Source organism: Myripristis murdjan, chromosome 9, assembly GCF_902150065.1.
Source record: "Myripristis murdjan chromosome 9, fMyrMur1.1, whole genome shotgun sequence".
NCBI lineage: Eukaryota > Metazoa > Chordata > Actinopteri > Holocentriformes > Holocentridae > Myripristis > Myripristis murdjan.
Window position 1 is genome coordinate 30,129,050 of NC_043988.1, and position 18,383 is coordinate 30,147,432.

The window sequence follows — 18,383 nt, forward strand, 5'->3', positions numbered from 1 at the left end:
CTAACCCTTACACCGACCAGGATCCTCCAACATGTCACTCATCAGCTCTCCTATCAGGGTTAGGGTTAGGGTTAGGGTTAGGGTTACAAGGTAAGTGTCCATCTACATGCAGTTGGAGACCCTCCCATTTGGTCTGCAGAGATTCCTACTCGGACATCTGCTACGTGGTGTCACAAACTGTGCAAGTGGGTCAACACAGGGAGTAAATATGAGAGGAAATCTACCAATGATGTTAGTCCAAGGTAAATTACGAACAAATGAAAAACCCAAATACATTCAGCACTACTGAGAAAAGGTGAGTAATATCTTCTTTAGCTTGTTCTAGGTTCATTTTAAATGTATACACATAAAACAGTTATGATCTGGACGTTCCTGTAACTTAAATATATGCATCACTGCTTCCAAAGTAGCAACAAAATGTGATTATCTTCCTCCTCTTCCTCCAATATGAGACGAATGCATTTCTATGCTAGAGATGAACATTTTGATTGGGTCATGCACACCTCCATCCACCTCGTACTTACTTGACTGTAATATGCAGTAGCAGCTTGGCCACCATAGCTATCACGGTCAGTGTGAGGAGGGCCGCCAGGGCGTAGATGGTCCACACTAACAGGGAGAACAACACAACAGCTGCACATCAGATATTCTGTCCCGGTAGTAACACACATTCAAACAGACTGAAAGAATGAACAAGAAAACAATGATTCAAGCACCACTTGCACACCTGTAAGCATCATTTAGCGAGCAAATCTTCAGAAATGGTGACGCATCGGGAGTGCACATCTGTTATTGTCTCGACTAGGGAGACAACAGATATGCAGCCCGCTGAGACTGATTCCTCAGAGTAAGGAGAGAATAATGTTTGCAAGGAGTAGAAAAGCATCACACATATCAATCCTCCCCACATGGCTTTGAGAGGAGGCTTGATCGTGATCAGCATGCAAGCAGGGAAACACTTTGTGTCTGTGATGGGAATGACAAATGCGTCAGTGCGTCATGCAGCTTCGGTTTCATGTATTATCATGGAAATCACTCTGGACTGGGATTTCCAAAAGCTCATGATTCAGAGGACAAAGACAATGTTAGTAGTTTTGGGAGAAAACAGGGCATGCTAAAGATATAACTAGCTCAGAGACTTCCCAGAACGTCCCTGTAGAGGCAGAGAGAGGAAGGTATATCATGTGTGGGAACATACTAGCGCTGTGGCCGGTGGTCTCGCTGCGTCCAGCCCACTGACCTGGCATGTTGTGCTCCGGTTTACCGGGGCTGGACGTGATCACATAGAGGATCTGGGAGGAGCGTCCATTGGAGGTGCTGTTCGACCTCTCGGTGACGCCGCCGGCCAGCTGAGGCCCCGCCGTGCTGGAGATCTCCTCTCCCTCGTCCTCGTCCTCGTTCACCTCTATGGTTCTGGCGTCTTGGCCTCTCAGCGCTGGAGGAACACAAAAAAAGAGCTGATTTGGGCCGTCCCACAGAGTGCTCGTTGTTCTGACCTCTATAATTAATGCATGTGCACGGATGTTATTGTTACATCACGTAAAAAACAAAGTCAAATCAGATGAAAATGTTTGCCTTTTTTCTTGCCGCACAGCACAAAATGACCATATCCAGGGGCTGATTTGGTTGTTGATCAATGCCAGTGACTCAATAACCTCATCTGGTGCTGATATTTCTGATTTTCAAAACTCACTTTATGGTCCACGCTCTGTTTTGGAGCAGTAACTCCCTGCGCACTGGCATTTCGAGATAGTCCCTATCGTCCCTCAGCTCAACCAGCTCCCCACCCTTCTTTTTCTTAATGCATTTTCGACAATTCACTGAGAGGAGATGACACTCTGGGTGAACCACCGGCGTCGCAAAACATTTCGACTATGAATGCTAAAACAACACATTCCCAAGCCATTAAAATGACAAGACAAAGCAGTTTCATAATTACAGTGTTTTGCATGTTGACATATTACCTCGTTGCAAGATGTTTCTGATTGATTTCTGCTCTATGTTGCCAGCATACTCATCTGTTATGTAAAAGTTACAATTTATTTGTCTTGTGTAGTTAGGGGCAACAGAAGCTTAAGAGGCCTGGGGTGAGGAGGAGACGTGTTCTATCAGTGTTGTTGTAATAACTACTGGTGACCAGTAGATGAAGTACTTTAAGGGCTAAGTACCAATTTAATAAATCTGGGGGAATTGGGACATTGCAGCAAGTAGTAACGGGATACATGATGATGTTTGTTGAACCTATGAATAATAAGTTTATGAGTGTATTTTTATGGCTGCTGCATTTGTTAAGAAACAGATTTGCTTTTCAAAATTTTCAAGCATTTTGTGAAAAAAACAGGGGCTTTAATGAGACCAGCCACGGTTCACATGGTGTGCAATAGGAACAGTTTCATTTTAACAGTGTGATAAATTATAACTATTTGTTTTAGCCTGCCTGGATCACCAGATGGATCAAGTCTGCTGCATTAAACAACACTGCCAGGGAGTGTAAATTATTGAGTGCGCGTCTCCATGACCGATAACTCATGTGAGACGATGTGGACTGTCCTGATGTGGTAAACCCCGCCCATTTCGCTCCCATTATCTCCAAATACTATTTGATCCAGGCCTGTTCCGCTCTTCCATGAATGGTGGCTGGATGATGAAGCGGCGTGGGATTTTTTTTTTCCGCAAAATTACTCAACCTGACTGTGATGTTCCCAGAACTTCCCACATGTTCTCCATTTGCAAACAAAAATGCCCCAACTCAAACCCCGGCTCAGCTGAAACACTCTCCCGTCGTCATCTGCGAGCGTTTATCCTGCAATTACCACTCCACCACTCAGCGCACCACCACGGAGATATTAAATGTATTTGGTACCGACACTGTTATTGCAGTCCCTCTCTTTCTCTCTTTCTCTCTCTCCGTACCTCATTCTGCTACTGTTTCCTATTCGTTCTTTTCTTATTACTCTATCTGTCAAGAAGCCCATTTCTTTAGGAGGTGACCTTTTCTCATAACATGTCTCAGATTGTTGATTCCCGATCCTATTTCTCGGCGACATGATGCCACATGCAATGCCAGGAGTGAGATACGAGGCGAAGAGATTGTCTGCTTGTCCAAAAAGGTCAGAAGATTTTGACCTTGCAATATCGTTTTTTGGTGGAAAAACCAGCGGCCAAGAAAAAATGACACAGAATTACGAATAGAGGTGAAGAGGGAGTGGGAAGATTGCCTTCTAGCATAGCTGGTGTTGAGCGTGAATGTCAGCTACACTGAATTATCTCAGGGTGTGCTTTGCCTCTGCCTCCAAAAATGAATCTAGTAAATTACCGTCGGTGCTTTCTGACAATTTAATAAGAAACTCTCCGATAAGACTTCTATCTATATCATGTAGAGACAAATTACGGCAAGACAACACAGACGATTTTTCTTTATTGTTTATTTTACTGTTATTTAGACTTAATTCATCCAGACTGGTCTCTTGATTTAACCCTTATATGGTATTCGTTTTTTTGTTACACAGGGAGTCCTGCTGGGTCTGGTGGACCCGTTGCATTTTGGGGCTTTTAATTCAACATAATCAAACCTTTTTTTGTTAAAATACTCAGCAGATCTTTACTTCATCCCAATTGCAAGTAATATAAACAATACATATGTTAAATTTCTTCCCTTTACCTTTGTAAAATCACATTTATGAATAGAAATAACACTCGTTTTTTTATTAAAATGCAACAAAATAAGAAAATCTATCATAAAACAGGCGTAACTAGAAAATAATCAGCAAATGTACAAATGAAGACAGTTTTTTTTCATAACTAGTGTTTTATTTGAATTTCATTAGAAATGTAACCTAACATTTACACATAAAATCTGTCTGAACAACACATTAGCCCAATTGAACACAGCCATTTCATACCAGACTATGCCATACAATAGGTGCAGAGTTTCACTGTGTGTGTACTGCAAATGTACTTCTTGCACTGGGTGCATGCATATTGTGTTTTTCTGTCCATCTTGGGTCCACACACCTCACAGCGCTTCTTTTTGTTACTGGCCACACTCTAGAATAATGAGAAGATAAAGATCTTTACTAACACTCGTCACATTGGCAGCTATGCGGGGCGGTTCATTTCTTGAAAACGAAGACCATTCAGTTCTGCCATTTCTTCACATCCATATGTTGTCATTTTGAAGCTGCTCACCAGCTGGCCCTGGGGCTGGCTGCTGGTCCTGAGGTACGCTTGCGTTTGGGAGGCGGCTGACGGGCTGATCCTGGCCTCTCATGGGTTGGTCCTGGGCCTGGTTGCTCATGGGCTGGTCCAGGCTGCTCACATCGTCCTGGTTTGCTGAAGGGCTGGTCCAGAGGCTCTTTTACGCTTCTGAGTTGGCTGATACTCATCCTCCTCTTCAAACTCAGTGTCAGACAGAATTTTCAGAAATGTGATCCTCACATTCTGAAACCTCTTCCTCTGCATCATCATCATCATCACCTTCTCTCTCTTCCAGTATCAGCTGTAAGGCAGTCTGAACAGAAAATCGCTTTGCCATCTTGATCAGTTGTGGTATGGCACCACACTGACAGAGCTATCTATAGCGTCAGGTCCCCGAGATTGGTTCCCGCAAGACAGAGGGTGAAATGTGTGGGAATGTGGGTGCAGTTAGTGTTGGGTACTCCAATTTTCTAACAATGTTGCAACCTTGTGCGGGAACAGGTGCACCCACAGTGTGCACTCGCTCTCTCTCTCTCTCCCACACAATACACACACACACACACACACACACTCACACACACACACACACACACACACACACACACACACATGCACACACACACACACACACACACACACACACGCACACACACACACACACACACACACACACACACACACACACAGAGGAGGAAGGGAACATGAGGGTGCACAGGATCTATGATTTACACACTTTCACTAGGTCCGGGTCCAGTGGACCCGAAGACCCTGTATGTAATATAAATGTGTAGAGGGGGTATGCAGGGGGGGTAATTGAAAAATTTTTTCTGATTCATGTTCCTCACAGAAAATGACCCAAGGCCAATAAATATCAGTTTGAAAAAATAATTATTAGTATCATTTTTCTTAAGCTAAAACTGAAAACGGGTCCCACAGACCCGAATACCTTATAAGGGTTAAAATATAAAACATATTTTCAGGAGAAACAGGCAAACCTTCAAATTCCCCGTGAGGTGTAGTTTCACAGCAATATCTTTGGACCACAGTGCAATCATGCCATCAACAGGCGATATTTTGTTTTGTAAGTGTCATAAAAAAAAACTTTAACCTGTGCACTTCAGCAAAGAACACATCTGGGAGGGGAAAAGCAGTCCTGCATGGCCGCCACACCTTGATGACTGAATGAGTTCCTCGAAAAACAAAACATTTAAATACGTAGTATCACCCGGGGCTGTGAGACATTGGCTAGCAAATGAAAAGAGAAAAGGGCTTGCCAGTGCCACGATATCTGCCTTGCCAGAGTTAACAGCCATTAGTCTGCTCAATTTAACAGCAATGTGGGAACCAGGTTGCCATGCAAAACTCCATCAAGGAGCCAGGAAGTCGACACACACCTGATCATGCAAATACGGCTCTTGCTGGGTTTGGGGGTACTGTAGTTCAGGAAATATGCTACAACTCAAACCAAGGGGGAAAAGACTTGGTTTATATGGACGTAATGCATCTTTGTAAATAAAACGTACAATTCAAGCTAAATCCAAACAGATTCAGGTATTTCCTTTAATGACTTGCTTATGCTTTCAAGAAACTCTTTGAGAAATACTTCTTTCTCTTTGCATCGCCACCTGATTGCACAACCAGGAAGCACCAAAAAAACGTTTAAAAAACACTAAAATCCTACCTTGGTAAAGCATGGCGAATCCCTGGGCCTGGTTGGTGCGGTCTGAGTAGAAGTAGAGTATGACGAAGTCAGTGGTGATGTTGACCAGCTCCCGCGGCGGGGTGCGCCCATCGAAGCGCGCCACCACTTGGTTGGTGTAGCCGTCCAGTAGCTCCACCATGTCAGTCTGGTCGGAGATGTCGAAGAAGGTGAAGTTGAAGAGGATGGCAGAGGATCCAGGCACCTGGATGGTCCAGTAGCAAACTCGGCCAGCCCCGTACTTGTCCGGGAAGTCAGGGGAATAGATCACACCCGACGGAGATGTGTAGTTTCCTCCACAGGCCCCTACTCGAGCTGAGGAAAGAGCACAAGAAAACGATGTGAATTTTCTTTCTGTGACTGTTACAAGTGTTGGTACGATATGGTTTCTGAACTGCAGAGTGTATGACTTCAGGATGTCATCTCCACTGATTGAGAATCAATAAATTTGCTCTATTTTCCTTGATGTAAGGTATGGTCACTGGCACGAAATCTTCTGTGTATGGAGAAAAGTCATCATTACGTCATCATAACTTCAACAGCTGAGAGTGAATGCTTTGTCTAGACAACAAATGATGGCTGAATTTTTTTTTTTTTTTTTCCACAACCTCCATCCCTAGCAGCCTCCAAGGCTACATTCACACAGCTGCTGAAAGTGACCCAATTCTGATCTTTTTCCCTTGACTGACCACAGTCATCTCTGCATGTGACCTGAATCTGACATCAGTGTTAACAGATGTGATCTCTTCCACATGTTCACATTTACAACAAGCACACACGCCAATAAAAAAAATGTCATTGACACGACAGTCCGTCCTCACTACGAATGAAACGGTGGTGTCGTCATTCACTTCTTGAACTGTTTGCTGTGGTAACAGTGAAGCGGTGGCCTGTCCATCAGCTGTTCAGGCTGAGGGCAAAAAAGGGCTTTGACTGAAGCGTCTTCCCATATATCGATTCCATCTGTGACCTCCTCTGTCCCTGTCTTTGTTACTGCCATCATACATATTTTGTTTTGCCCACCACTGCTGACAATGAATGAATTACAAGTGTTCACACAACCATCACATCAGCGGAAATCAGATACATATCCAAATTAGGACCACGCATGGAAGTGGCCCAAATCAGAACTGAAAATTCCAAATAAAATGTGTTTTGCTGTTCACACTGGCAAAAAAAAAAAAAAAAAACCCTGATCTGTGTCAAATCTGAGGAAACTATCAGATCTAGGCCACATTCTACTGGCTGCCTGAACGTAGCCCAAGAGGATGACATTTGGATCTGGCAATAGTCCAGTTTCTTCTACATTACATGCCTTTCTGCATAATGAAAATGAAATGAACCCAAAAAAATCAAACATTTCGTTGCTGCCACTTGGGGCTTCCAGAGGGTGGAGTTGCCTAGTGCAGCTTTAACACAATTTGTGGATTATTACGCAAAGCATTGTGAAATAGGTGTAAGGCTAAGTGCTGGCTGATTGGTCACAGATTACAAAATTTACTAGTGAGCCTTCTAGAGGTGATCTGGTATCTGATTCAGTAAACCATCTTTGACACAAAATAAGCCCAATAACCCACTCTGCCCCTACAGCACAATGGGTATTTACAGCAGGTCCTGTGTATGCATAAATATGCATCATCTTATATTACTTTGCAACGCCTCACATGAAAGTTTTTCCTCTCTTGGACATTACAAATCCTACCAAATCTGACGAAAACATGAAAACTGACTATTACACAAAAGCTTTTCACCGCAGGGAAGTGGAAAACATCAGGGAGTCAGATCGCCGGCCCATACTCACTGTCGAAGATGATGACCCATCCGTCTCCACCGCAGGGCTGGGTGTGGTCGCCGAAGCATACATGGTTACACTCCATGCTGGGTGCCTCACCATGGTCATGCAAGTCCAGTTCGTTGCCACAGAAACAGGCATAACCCGACTCCATGCCAGCAAGCTGCAGGACACAAAAGGAGTTATGCAAATCATTGCATCAGCAATTCAAAACAAACTTTGGGTAAGGCTCCCCATAATGCCATTCGTCATAAATCCTTTTGTCATGGCTTCTGACGGGGGAAAATATTGTGGGAGATATTCAAACGACTGTGAATTGAGAGAGGAGACTTTGTGCAAAAACATTCACTTTAACTACTTTGGGCAAGGAGACTAGAATTTGTATTTATTGCATAAAATTCGACATAATTACAAAACAATTGTAGATAAAAATCACATAACTTTGTACATTTTTTATAGTGATTTTGATGAAATAGGAAATAGTTGCTTCAATGTGCAGTTGCTTTTCTTTCCAAAATTAAAGTGACTTGGGTCTGAGGCACCCTAATTGCTCTGTCTCTCATGATTATAAGATGCTGTAATCTGAGTCTGGATAACCACGACTTCTCAAACTCACAGCTGATTAGAGGCCTAGCCGTGCCTTTCAAACACACACAGCGTTGCATGCAGAGTGCAGAAAACAAACCCCGCGGAAACGGTGCCGGTGCAGCCTTAAAAATCAAACCTGTTAGTAAACCGTTTTCTGTGAGTGTTGGAACAGGAATGTGAGACGTCAAAACCATCACACATCTTGACCTCGCCACCGCTGACCGGTTGCAGTCAAAAGCGCTATTGTCCCTCATTGAAAGGGGCACCATTGTGCTTTTTTTTTTTTCTCCGCTAAATGAATTCACACAACTGAAGGTACTGCATCACTTCCCACTCTGTGCCTTTCCTCATGGAATAGGAATTTATGGAGGCTCGACTCTTTGTTCTTGCCAACATGTATCTTGCTGCTTCCTCACTGCATTATTCTATCTGAAGATGACTTTTTTTTTTTTTTTTTTTTTTTTTTGGAGAACACCAACGTGAACGCTTCCGGTGCAGCAAACAAGCCATGAATCACCGTCTAACTCATCAAGCATGCTCTTTGTCAAAAAGTCATGCGGGACCTGTACTTCTGAGCACTGACGCTTCAAATGCACATTAGGGACGATGACAATCCAAGGGTAGGCAGACGATGCCAATCTGCCAACACATCCTGTAACATCTGCCGAGCCGAGAGGGGCGGGGGAAGCTGTCAGTGTTTGTCACTGCAGACAGAGCTCAACTGGATCTGCTGAGACAGAAAAAGAACACCTGGTGCTGTTTATAGATGGGACAATGGCGTGCCAGATTCAGAGAAAAGGAAAAGCGCATTGAAGAGGAGGTGCCTACTAGGCTAATAGTTGTTCATTTCTAGCTGTCAGCCTTGATTGCTATGGTGATTCATCTCTGAAACAGGAAGTTTGATGGATGAATAGGGGGGAGGAATGTCACTGCAATGGGCATCATTGTGAACACTGTCGGGAAATTGTCCATAAAAGCGGATGATTTAAAGAAAAGCTTGCTCATTACAGTGGTTTGCTAATGTCCATTTTAGACATTCTTAACATAACACAGGCCATCTGGTGGGCGCTCGTCATCCCCGAGTGCCAAACAATACATTTCTGTCATGTGTGCCAACCCTCCATACTGAAGCATATCATCATGAACTAAAATGAAAGCAAGCTATGGAAACAACTTCAGCATAAACTGAAATAAAAGTAACACCAGAGTTCATGAAAACGGACGCTCGAAATTATGTTGTCTATTTACAAATCTGATTTAAAAAAAAAAAAAAAAAAAAAAAAAAAAAGAGGATATTTTCTGGTCTTTACTTTTGCTAATTTATTCACCAGGTCCCTAAAGTGACAAGTGCTTTGAATGAATTATTATTATTATTATTATTTTTTATATTGTCTCATTTTACTATGCCATGAGCTTGTGCTATTTTTCTTTTAAAATAATGGGACAAGGAATGTAAATAAAATAGTTTAACATTTTCTTTGAACTTTTTTTCAACATGACAAATTTTAAAACTAAAGACAATGACAAAAACTGAAACTGAAAACAGAAACTAAATAGAAATAAAACCTCATCACTGATAATGCAACTCTACTAATATGTAGAGAACGCCGTCTGCATTTGGCGCTTCACCTTCTTTTATTGCGTCTTCTACGGAAGCAATCAAACAGCATCTGGGGCAAAAAAAAAAAACACCACTTAACCCTGTAAAAAAAAAAAAAAAAAAAAAGATTGAGAACTTGGCTCCACATCTCACCTTGTATCTCTGCTTCCTGCAAAAGCTAATGCAGTTCTGGATGGTGAGTTTGTTGGAGGTCTCGCTGGTTCCTGACAGCGTGGGGGGGTCGCCGCTGTCTTTGAAGCAGCCCAGGTTCCCAGGCACTGCAGGGAGACACAAGGAGAGGGTAAAAAAAAAAAAAAAAAAAAAAAAAAAGATTAGTTACACACAACAACTTAAGAAACAGGCAGCACCACATGCTGGCTATTAGCATTCCCTGTAAAATCGCCTTGCAGCTGTGAACGTGGGGCGCGCTTTTGGTGGCTCCATGGATGTTTGCTGTATTATACGTGGACAACTGTCCTGTAATAAGGGAAATCTTCAAGATGACGCAGATGTGAGCGAGTGGTGTATTCTCATTGGTTGTGTATTGATATGCCAAAATCATCCATTCAAACAAATTCTACACAGCTGATCATCATCTTTAAAGGAGGACATCAGGAGAAGAATGGTTTTATTTTCCCCGCACCGTCTGCGGAGGGGGCTAAGCCGGATCAGGGTCGGTCCTGCGGGATCCCTGGTTTATATTTTATGAAACACATCATCCACTGTGAGCCTGGGACCCCTGCGTGGCCCGCAGCTCCCCTGAAGATTCTGGTATTTTATTTGTTGTCATTAACATTTCACTCGCCTCCAGACACGTCATGTGTGTGGTGCACGAGAGGCAGCTACACTCACTTGTAAAAACTTTAAGACAAGCAGCTCCCTCAAAAGTTTGTCAGTTAAACGACCACACCAGTGATACTGAGTGTTTGCCCATTTATAATACCCACTTAATTCAATGCAAGGGTACTAAAGATTTCAATTTTTGGTTTAAACGTCCACCTTATAATGTTCTGCGTCTGGGGCTAACAAAGTCATGGCCATTCATAAACCATGCAATTGATTATTGTTGCTGTTTAAAGCAAATGTGGGAACTAACAACAGTGCTGCTGCTTTTAGGAAAACTAATGTGGAGGACTTTATTACGGTGATGGAAAACTGGTGAGAAGAAAGTTTAAAGTCTCTCAAAGTTCATTTTCATATTGTAGTGGAATTATGCTAAGCATGCAGGATCACTGGCGTGGTGTTAAGTTTGTACGTCAATACAACACACAGCGAGTCAGCCGGTGCAGCTCGGTAGCAGCCTTCCCCAAAACACCTGGAGTGAATGCAGATCGTCTCTATAGGGTTTCAGAAACTGCAAAGGCTGACCATTAAATTACTCCAAAGTTTAGAATATATTCAGGTATTGCACCTTTGGACCCACAGTGCACCCGTTTACCCTCTGAACAGTTTGATTATGCTGTTTAGAGCAGATTTGTGGTCATTTTTTCACTGTGTGCTTGCAGATGGACTGCACCATTGCGAGGCTGAACAGATTTTGAGAGACCTCTTCCTTTAAATAGTGACATCTCAACAAGTATTTAAAGGATAGCGATGTGTCCAACACTTTAGGTTGACATGACCTTCAATGTCGGCCCAAATGAGGACAAAATATTCAAAAGCATGATGTTACAGCACATTAGCAATTCATATTAAAACCACTGGGAGACCGTTTTGAACTGCTATCAGAAAGATTTGGGCCCCAGCTGCACAAAATGATGCAGGGAGCAGCTTGGGACGACTACAGGTGACATCCCAACTTCCCAGCGCTGGTGCAGACCATGCTGAAAATGTGTGTTAGGGATATGTACGTGTACATGTATACCGTATAAAATGGCACAAACGGGCAAACGATCACAGACGGATCAAAAGCCAGACAGCTGGATGGAGGACGGATGCCGACACCGTCCCAAATCACATCCAAGTCATCCCGCCGCCCCGAATCCACTGTGTATTCATCAAACACTTTGCGAGCGTTCAAAATCCAACAGTGTGATTAAGCAGCGCACACCCTTTAAATTCAACATAATAGCCTAGGAAGCCACGGCGAAGCCTCCAGCCGTCTACATCCCACTTGTGATTTGCTTTTCATTACGACTCGAACGGGCTTATTCTTGATTCATTTCCATGTTCTTAGGTGAAACGAATCTGACAAACAGAAGTAAATGCACAATCTAAAAGTAATTTCCAGCGTGTGTGTGAAAAAAAATCCCCACAGGAGGTCTTTGGTTCTAATTGGAATCGGTGTCATGCGACCGCGGGGTACGAAAAGAGTTCATTAAGAAGAAGAGAAAGACAAGAGCGGAGACTGCGTCCAAACTAGCTGTCAGTGTTGGTTTGATTTACGCCCATGTGTCGATGTGAGAATGAAAAGCATGTGACATTAACTATGTATTATGTGTCTCCCATTCCCCTTTAGTGCCTCCAGTCTCTCCCTGCAGTTTAAATTGTTCAGGAAAAAGCTAATTGAGGTAGATGATTTTTAGTGTCATTTATCTTTTTTCAAAAATGAACTCTCAAGTACAAGGTTTGTGTATGCGTGTATAGCATGTGTATTTCCTGCATTAAATCCAAGTCCGGCAGGTTTGCATACTCAAAACGAGTGAAAAGCTCTTTGAATTGAAATAGATTAGTGCATCTCCATCTTCACAAGTCATTTAGTCTCATATACGGTCCTTTATCTTGTTTTTCTTCATACAAGCAGGAAAAAAAATCTGTTTCAACAGTTTCAGGGATTTCTGGGGAACACGTATAAATATGTTGAAACGAGGGAGAGTAAGGCAGATCAGCCCACTGGGATCATGAACCTGACACTCGACTCAATTCTGGAAACAAGTAGATCAGCACTGGAAACAAGTGGGATTATCTCATCCCAGTGGAAGTTTTTTTTTTTAACTTTTGAAGAAAAACAAGATTTTGACATTGAATATACGACTAAATGACTGCTTAAGGTGGATATTTTTTGCAGTGTATGAATGAAGGTCAAATCCGACATTTCAAGCATTTAAAGTGACATAAAGGCAGGGTACATCAAACTGAAACTGTGGGGGATTTTGGTGAGTTGAGGACAAAATAGACGATGCCGAGTTTCTTTGAAAAGGCCCACAATAAGATTTTTGTGCCGTGGATCCTTCTTTTTGGGCTGCACAGTGCAAACATGAATGCATATGCATACAGATCATGCATTAGCAACACAAATTCCTGAAGAGGATCGCTCTATGTTTATTTGATGATCAGCCAGATATCACACCGCAGTTTGCCCTAGATTAATTCGTGACGACGACAACGCTTTGTGGATGTTGCAAAGTCTGACAACAGACGGGCTCCGAGGCTGTCAGGTGGTTTGGTCCCTCGCCTCCGCGTCCTAGAACTGAATCCTGCCAGAGCTTTTTGTTCTGCGCCTTTCCGACTCTGTCTCCCTCTGCATTCCCACTGTGTGAATCAAGAACAAAAATGCCAAAGTGACTGCCCCTCACATTAAAAAAAAAAAAAAAAAAAAAAAGACAAACGTGCATGTGGAAAGTTACCAGCCCGTTTGACAGTCACGACAGCTGCAGCTCTGCAAGTGTACGACTGGAATCCAGTTGGTGGCAACAAGAAACAGATAAATATGGCATCCTTTTCTATGGGGCTGTCAGGATTTGATTAAGACTATAACCAAACAACACATGAAAGGATTAGACTGAGAAACTGAAAAACTTTCCAGTACGCTGGGACTCTACACGAGAAAACAAAGTTTGAGGTCCGGGTCACGTGTCCTGCATGCATGACAGTTGTCAGCCTTGAGTTGGAGCACAGCACGACGGAGACACATCACTCAAACCGGTTGAGCTCAGCCGAAGAAAGACGTCAAGTTCGCACAAGTACTAACACACTCCCCCCGGTGGAAGATCTGGAGGCTTCTCCCATGTTTTGCTTTTGGGGTGAGAAAGGACTACAAGACGGGAGACCACACACACCAGCGCTGTATTGTGGTCCTCGCTGTTGCCAATGTAAACTTTTCGGCTGGCACCGCGGCTCCTCTACGTATACAGCAGATGGTGCAGATGCTTTGTGTGTGTGTAAGGATGAGGCGCAAGTAAGGGCAAAGACTTTGGGGAAAAAGCGCAACATGTCAAAGACGCCAAGCCTTAGCAAACATCCACAAGAGACTGTGAAGATGAAAGGCAGAGAGGGGAAAGGATGAGATGGAGAGAGAGAGAGAGAGAGAGAGAAGGCCACTCCCTGTGTTTTACCCACGTTTGCTGACCGTGACGTGACCGGCAAACTTTTGGCTGCAGCTGTGATTTGCCGCTGCGAGCAACAGCGTCTGACAGATGAGTATGCTAAGAGTCAACACTTTAAGACAACGTGTTCAGACTCCCTCAGTCCGGCCATAAATCATGTGGAATATCCCTTTTTTTACAGTCACAGCCAGCCCAAAGCTTTATGAGTGGATTAATATGGCGCTCTGCATCATTTAGCGTGACGCCACGGCGCACACTGGCAGAATTAAAGGCTGGATTATATGACGAGTAAAAGGAAAACATGACAGTAATGAGAATATTTGGAGCATTGAATGGGTACTTCACATTTTCAGAGCGAGACAGGACGATGCTGGAACAGCTTTTTTTTTTTTTTTTTTCTTCCTCCTTTAAATGTACACCGGATTAACCCCGGTGAAGTATGCAGGACGGGAGTGGAGGAGACAGGGAGTGGAGGGAGAGATAAACACCTGGTTGGGAACCAGCAACCTCCCTCCGAGCAAGGCAGGCGGGCAGGCACCACTTCAATGGAGCCTTTTAAAAGAGCTGAGGAGAAAATGCTACTGCAGGGCTCAACAGCCAGATTAAAGGCAGCACAGCTCTTTTTTCACTTGGCTTTGACAAGAAGATTGCAGACTACAGTCAATTTATCTGTCTTTGTCCTCTTCTCGTCCCAGGGGCTGCGAGGCGCTGGGTGAAGAGCAGCAGGTGGTGGGACTGCATCACCACCAGCGCACTAGAGGTTTCTGTGGAACCGGAGGCGAGGCAGGCGGCAGGCGGCAGACTCCGCACTGCACCTTCCTGCGAACACAGCATATATCAGGAAAACTGCGCCTGTGTACGAAAACTCCTGAGCAAAGCATTGTTCCCTCACAACATCTGCTTTGCAGGCGCAACAAGTGCAAATATCTTCAAGTATAATAAAAGAGAGAGAGAGAGAGAAAAAAAAAAACTAAAAACAAAACACGCACACAAGCACGTTCAACACACTTCAAAGCTGTCAGTGGAATTTATGGTTTAACGAGCCAGAGGGAAGAGATGGAGGAAACACAAGGTGTGTAAACGCTCCACTCGGCTCAGACCGGACCTCTGAAAACCCTAGGAGATCCCAGCAGGTGGGCGCTCCCAAAAAAAAAAATGAAAAGAGTAAGAGAGGGAAAAAAAAAAAACAGACCCAGAGAGCTAAACAGGGCTTCACTGCCGCCGAAATCATCCCAACCTGGCAACCTGCTGCCGTGACTCGGAAAAGCGCAGTTCGGCGGCAGTTAGTTAGCCTGCCCGCAACGCAATTCAGTGAAATGCAATGCAGACAAAGGCACGCAGCGGGCGAAACAACAAAGTTCACGGGCGTCTGTCTAGCAGGGAATAGGAGACACCTCTGTCGACACAGCAGACACAATAACAGCGCCGACCCAAAACACATCAGAGAGAAAGAGGGCGAGCGAGAGAGAGAGAAATAGAGAGAGAGAGAAAGAGAGAGAGAGACAGAGAGAGGAACAACACACAGGGATATAACAAACAAAACAACATCAAACACATATGGCAGGCTTTGGCAAGTGCACTTGGCAGGCGGCGCAGGCAAGCAGGTTGATGTGCCGGGGGGTTCATCTCGCAGTGTTATTAAGGAAGCGTAATTACAGTCATAAATTTCAATGACATCTGGAGGATAGAGCAAAAAAAAAAAAAAAAAAAAAAAATGACAGAGAGAGAGAGAGAGAGAGAAAGAGAGAGAGAGAGAGGAAGGGAAAGACTTTTTTACAGGACTGTGGCTGTCTCTCTTTTCAAAATAGATTTGCTCTAAACAGCCAGCCTCTGCTTGCTTGTATTCCACCCAGCACAGCGTGCCAGCTATTTTCACTTAAAAGATGAGGTAAGGGAGAGAAAGAGAAGGAGAGAGAGAGAGCGAGAGAGAGAGAGAGAGAGAGAAAGGGAGAGACAGTTAGATAATTTGCAGCCTTGAGGAGCACGGGACCTTTAAGTGTCTTCTTTATGATCACTGTAGAAACCGAGGAGGATTTATGGAGACAAGCCATTTTCACGGTCAGACTCTATCCGCCGTGCAATCTGAAATGGCAACCGAGAGCGAAACGCGCTGAGATCACGCTGATACGACGGCCTGTGCCAGCGGTGAATACCTGTGCACGTATGTCACCAAAATAAACGCTGCAATGACATCAGCAGTCGCGCATACCTGCTACCTTCATTGTTTTGGGAAACTGGGATTTAATCATCTTTCGGGTATGAGTAGGAAACAGTTGCCAAAGCTAATCCTCTTTTATACCATGTCATAATATGATATGAAAATAGGTGTGTGCGTGTGTGTGTGTGTGTGTGTGTGTGTGTGTGAGGGCAGCAAGGCATAAGCTTCAAAATGCTCTCCTGCGTTATGGATATGAACTGATTTGAATTTGCCCATTATGGTTTTAAAAAATCATATTGCAACTGATTTAACAAATATTACAACTGTGATATGATTCAAGGTTTGAGTTGGAATGGGCATTTTTGCCATTACAATTTTCATTTCCACAGAAATAAAATGACGATGTTGTGGGTCTGTACCGAACAAAGATGTTTTCTTATATCTGAAAAAAATATGTGGTAGACCAGCGCACATCTGCAGCACCATAATACTTCAGATACAGCAATGGTTTGTCATATATTTTAGCTTTATCAAAAAAATTGCAGCTCCTGTCATTTGGATATTGCACTTGGCCACATTGCAATTTCAATACTATTTTGATTATTCGCCTCCAGAAACTAACACCGAAAACAGAACAGGTGGTGGTGGTGGTGGTGGTGGGGAGGGCATGTTTCTATGAATTGTATTAAAACATACATTATTATTTTCGTTTAGCCCTTGGCGGTCGAGTCAAAAGTTCATTTCAGACTCTAGTGAAAGTCAAATGGTGGCTGCGAGCGCATGCAATGACAACACAGTGACTCAGGTCTCCTCTACCAAGCGGCCTCTCGCTTGCTCTGCCTGAAATAATGTGGACGTGGGAACAGTAAAGGTCAGTTTAGAGGGGCTGAGAGATAATGGCCACACAGCGCCCACGCAGATCATTAACTAACGTCCCGGCTCTGACGTCACTGTGTGGGTGATCGGCGAGCGGCGGTGGGGGTTTCCTTGAAGAATAACTCTGGTCACAGTGAAAGTTGAGCCCATTTTCCTTGATGCGCCCTCTTCCTCGTGAAAATTAGTTATTATTATTATTATTTTTTTTTTATTATTATTACACCATGGTCTGGGTGAATACTCTTTTCTGATTGGCCGGCAGGTGTGCGTTAAAACCGTGTATCGCACATGTAGTCCGGCTCAAATTTAATCACCGCTCTAAATTCATCCCACGTGTTACCATAGCAACATTAGAAAGCACGGCTGTCCAAGTTTATTTGTCATCAACTGCGGCGAGCACAGCGGACTTATCGGCTTGATAAACTAACAAGCACGGAGGAAAACACACCAGTGCAATTATTTATCTTGTTTTCGCCTCTTTCCTTTATAATGTTGGTTAATGACCGTGGTATGAGCGGGATAATCGACGCGTAGGTGTGCGTTAAACGATTATAAGGCACAAGAACCACCCAACACGAAGTGGAGGGTGGCCTCCCCCGCGAAATTTAACACACACTTACTAAACAGCAGCTAGACAAATTAATAAATCAGTAGATTAATAGTCCTTGTATAGTGATAAAAAAAAAAAAAAAAATCCACATACAATACAAAGCCACTGTTGGAGCAAGGATGACGGCACGCAGTCCTAAAGTAAGGGTAATTTATTAACGAGAGCTTAACAAAAATATTCTGCAGATTAATTTTAATAAAACAAAACACTTAATAATTGAGCGGTAAACTTTCTAGATTAGAACTGGAGGTCGAACGACTGTACTAGGTGACATATCTCTGATCCATTAATTATAGAAAAAAAAAACTCTTGGGAGGGCATGTAATTAATCATAAGTCACACAGAAATCATGAAATATACATATTTAATCATTCCATATTTAACATAGCGTCTTTGTATACCACTTTATATTTTACTTTCATACATTAAACTAACCCTTTTTTCCAAGTTGTAACAATAATCATAGCTCACAGGTCATTATGGCTCCAACACCTTCATTTGACCTGTAATTTTAGGTGGTGTAGCAGTTGAGAAATAAACTTTTTTGAAGTGCACTTATGCAGGAAAACTCCCTCCCTCGTCCTCACCGAGATGTAGC

The 18,383-nt window shown here is 43.4% G+C and overlaps 1 protein-coding gene across 2 annotated transcripts in view; it reads right to left on the bottom strand.

Moving 5' to 3' along the window:
* The window catches only part of kremen1 (kringle containing transmembrane protein 1), a 65,308-nt gene that overhangs the window by 2,697 nt on the left and 44,228 nt on the right, over nucleotides 1-18,383 (bottom strand). The window contains exons 4-8 of one of the 2 annotated variants that reach the window (XM_030060746.1): nucleotides 10,030-10,154; nucleotides 7,698-7,851; nucleotides 5,879-6,211; nucleotides 1,241-1,435; nucleotides 525-609 (exon numbers count right to left, since the gene is read on the bottom strand). In XM_030060746.1, coding sequence (XP_029916606.1) covers nucleotides 525-609; nucleotides 1,241-1,435; nucleotides 5,879-6,211; nucleotides 7,698-7,851; nucleotides 10,030-10,154 — 892 coding nt within the window. Of the gene's footprint in view, nucleotides 1-524; nucleotides 610-1,198; nucleotides 1,436-5,878; nucleotides 6,212-7,697; nucleotides 7,852-10,029; nucleotides 10,155-18,383 lie in introns of both variants that reach the window. The other variant, XM_030060745.1, reaches the window with a different exon arrangement.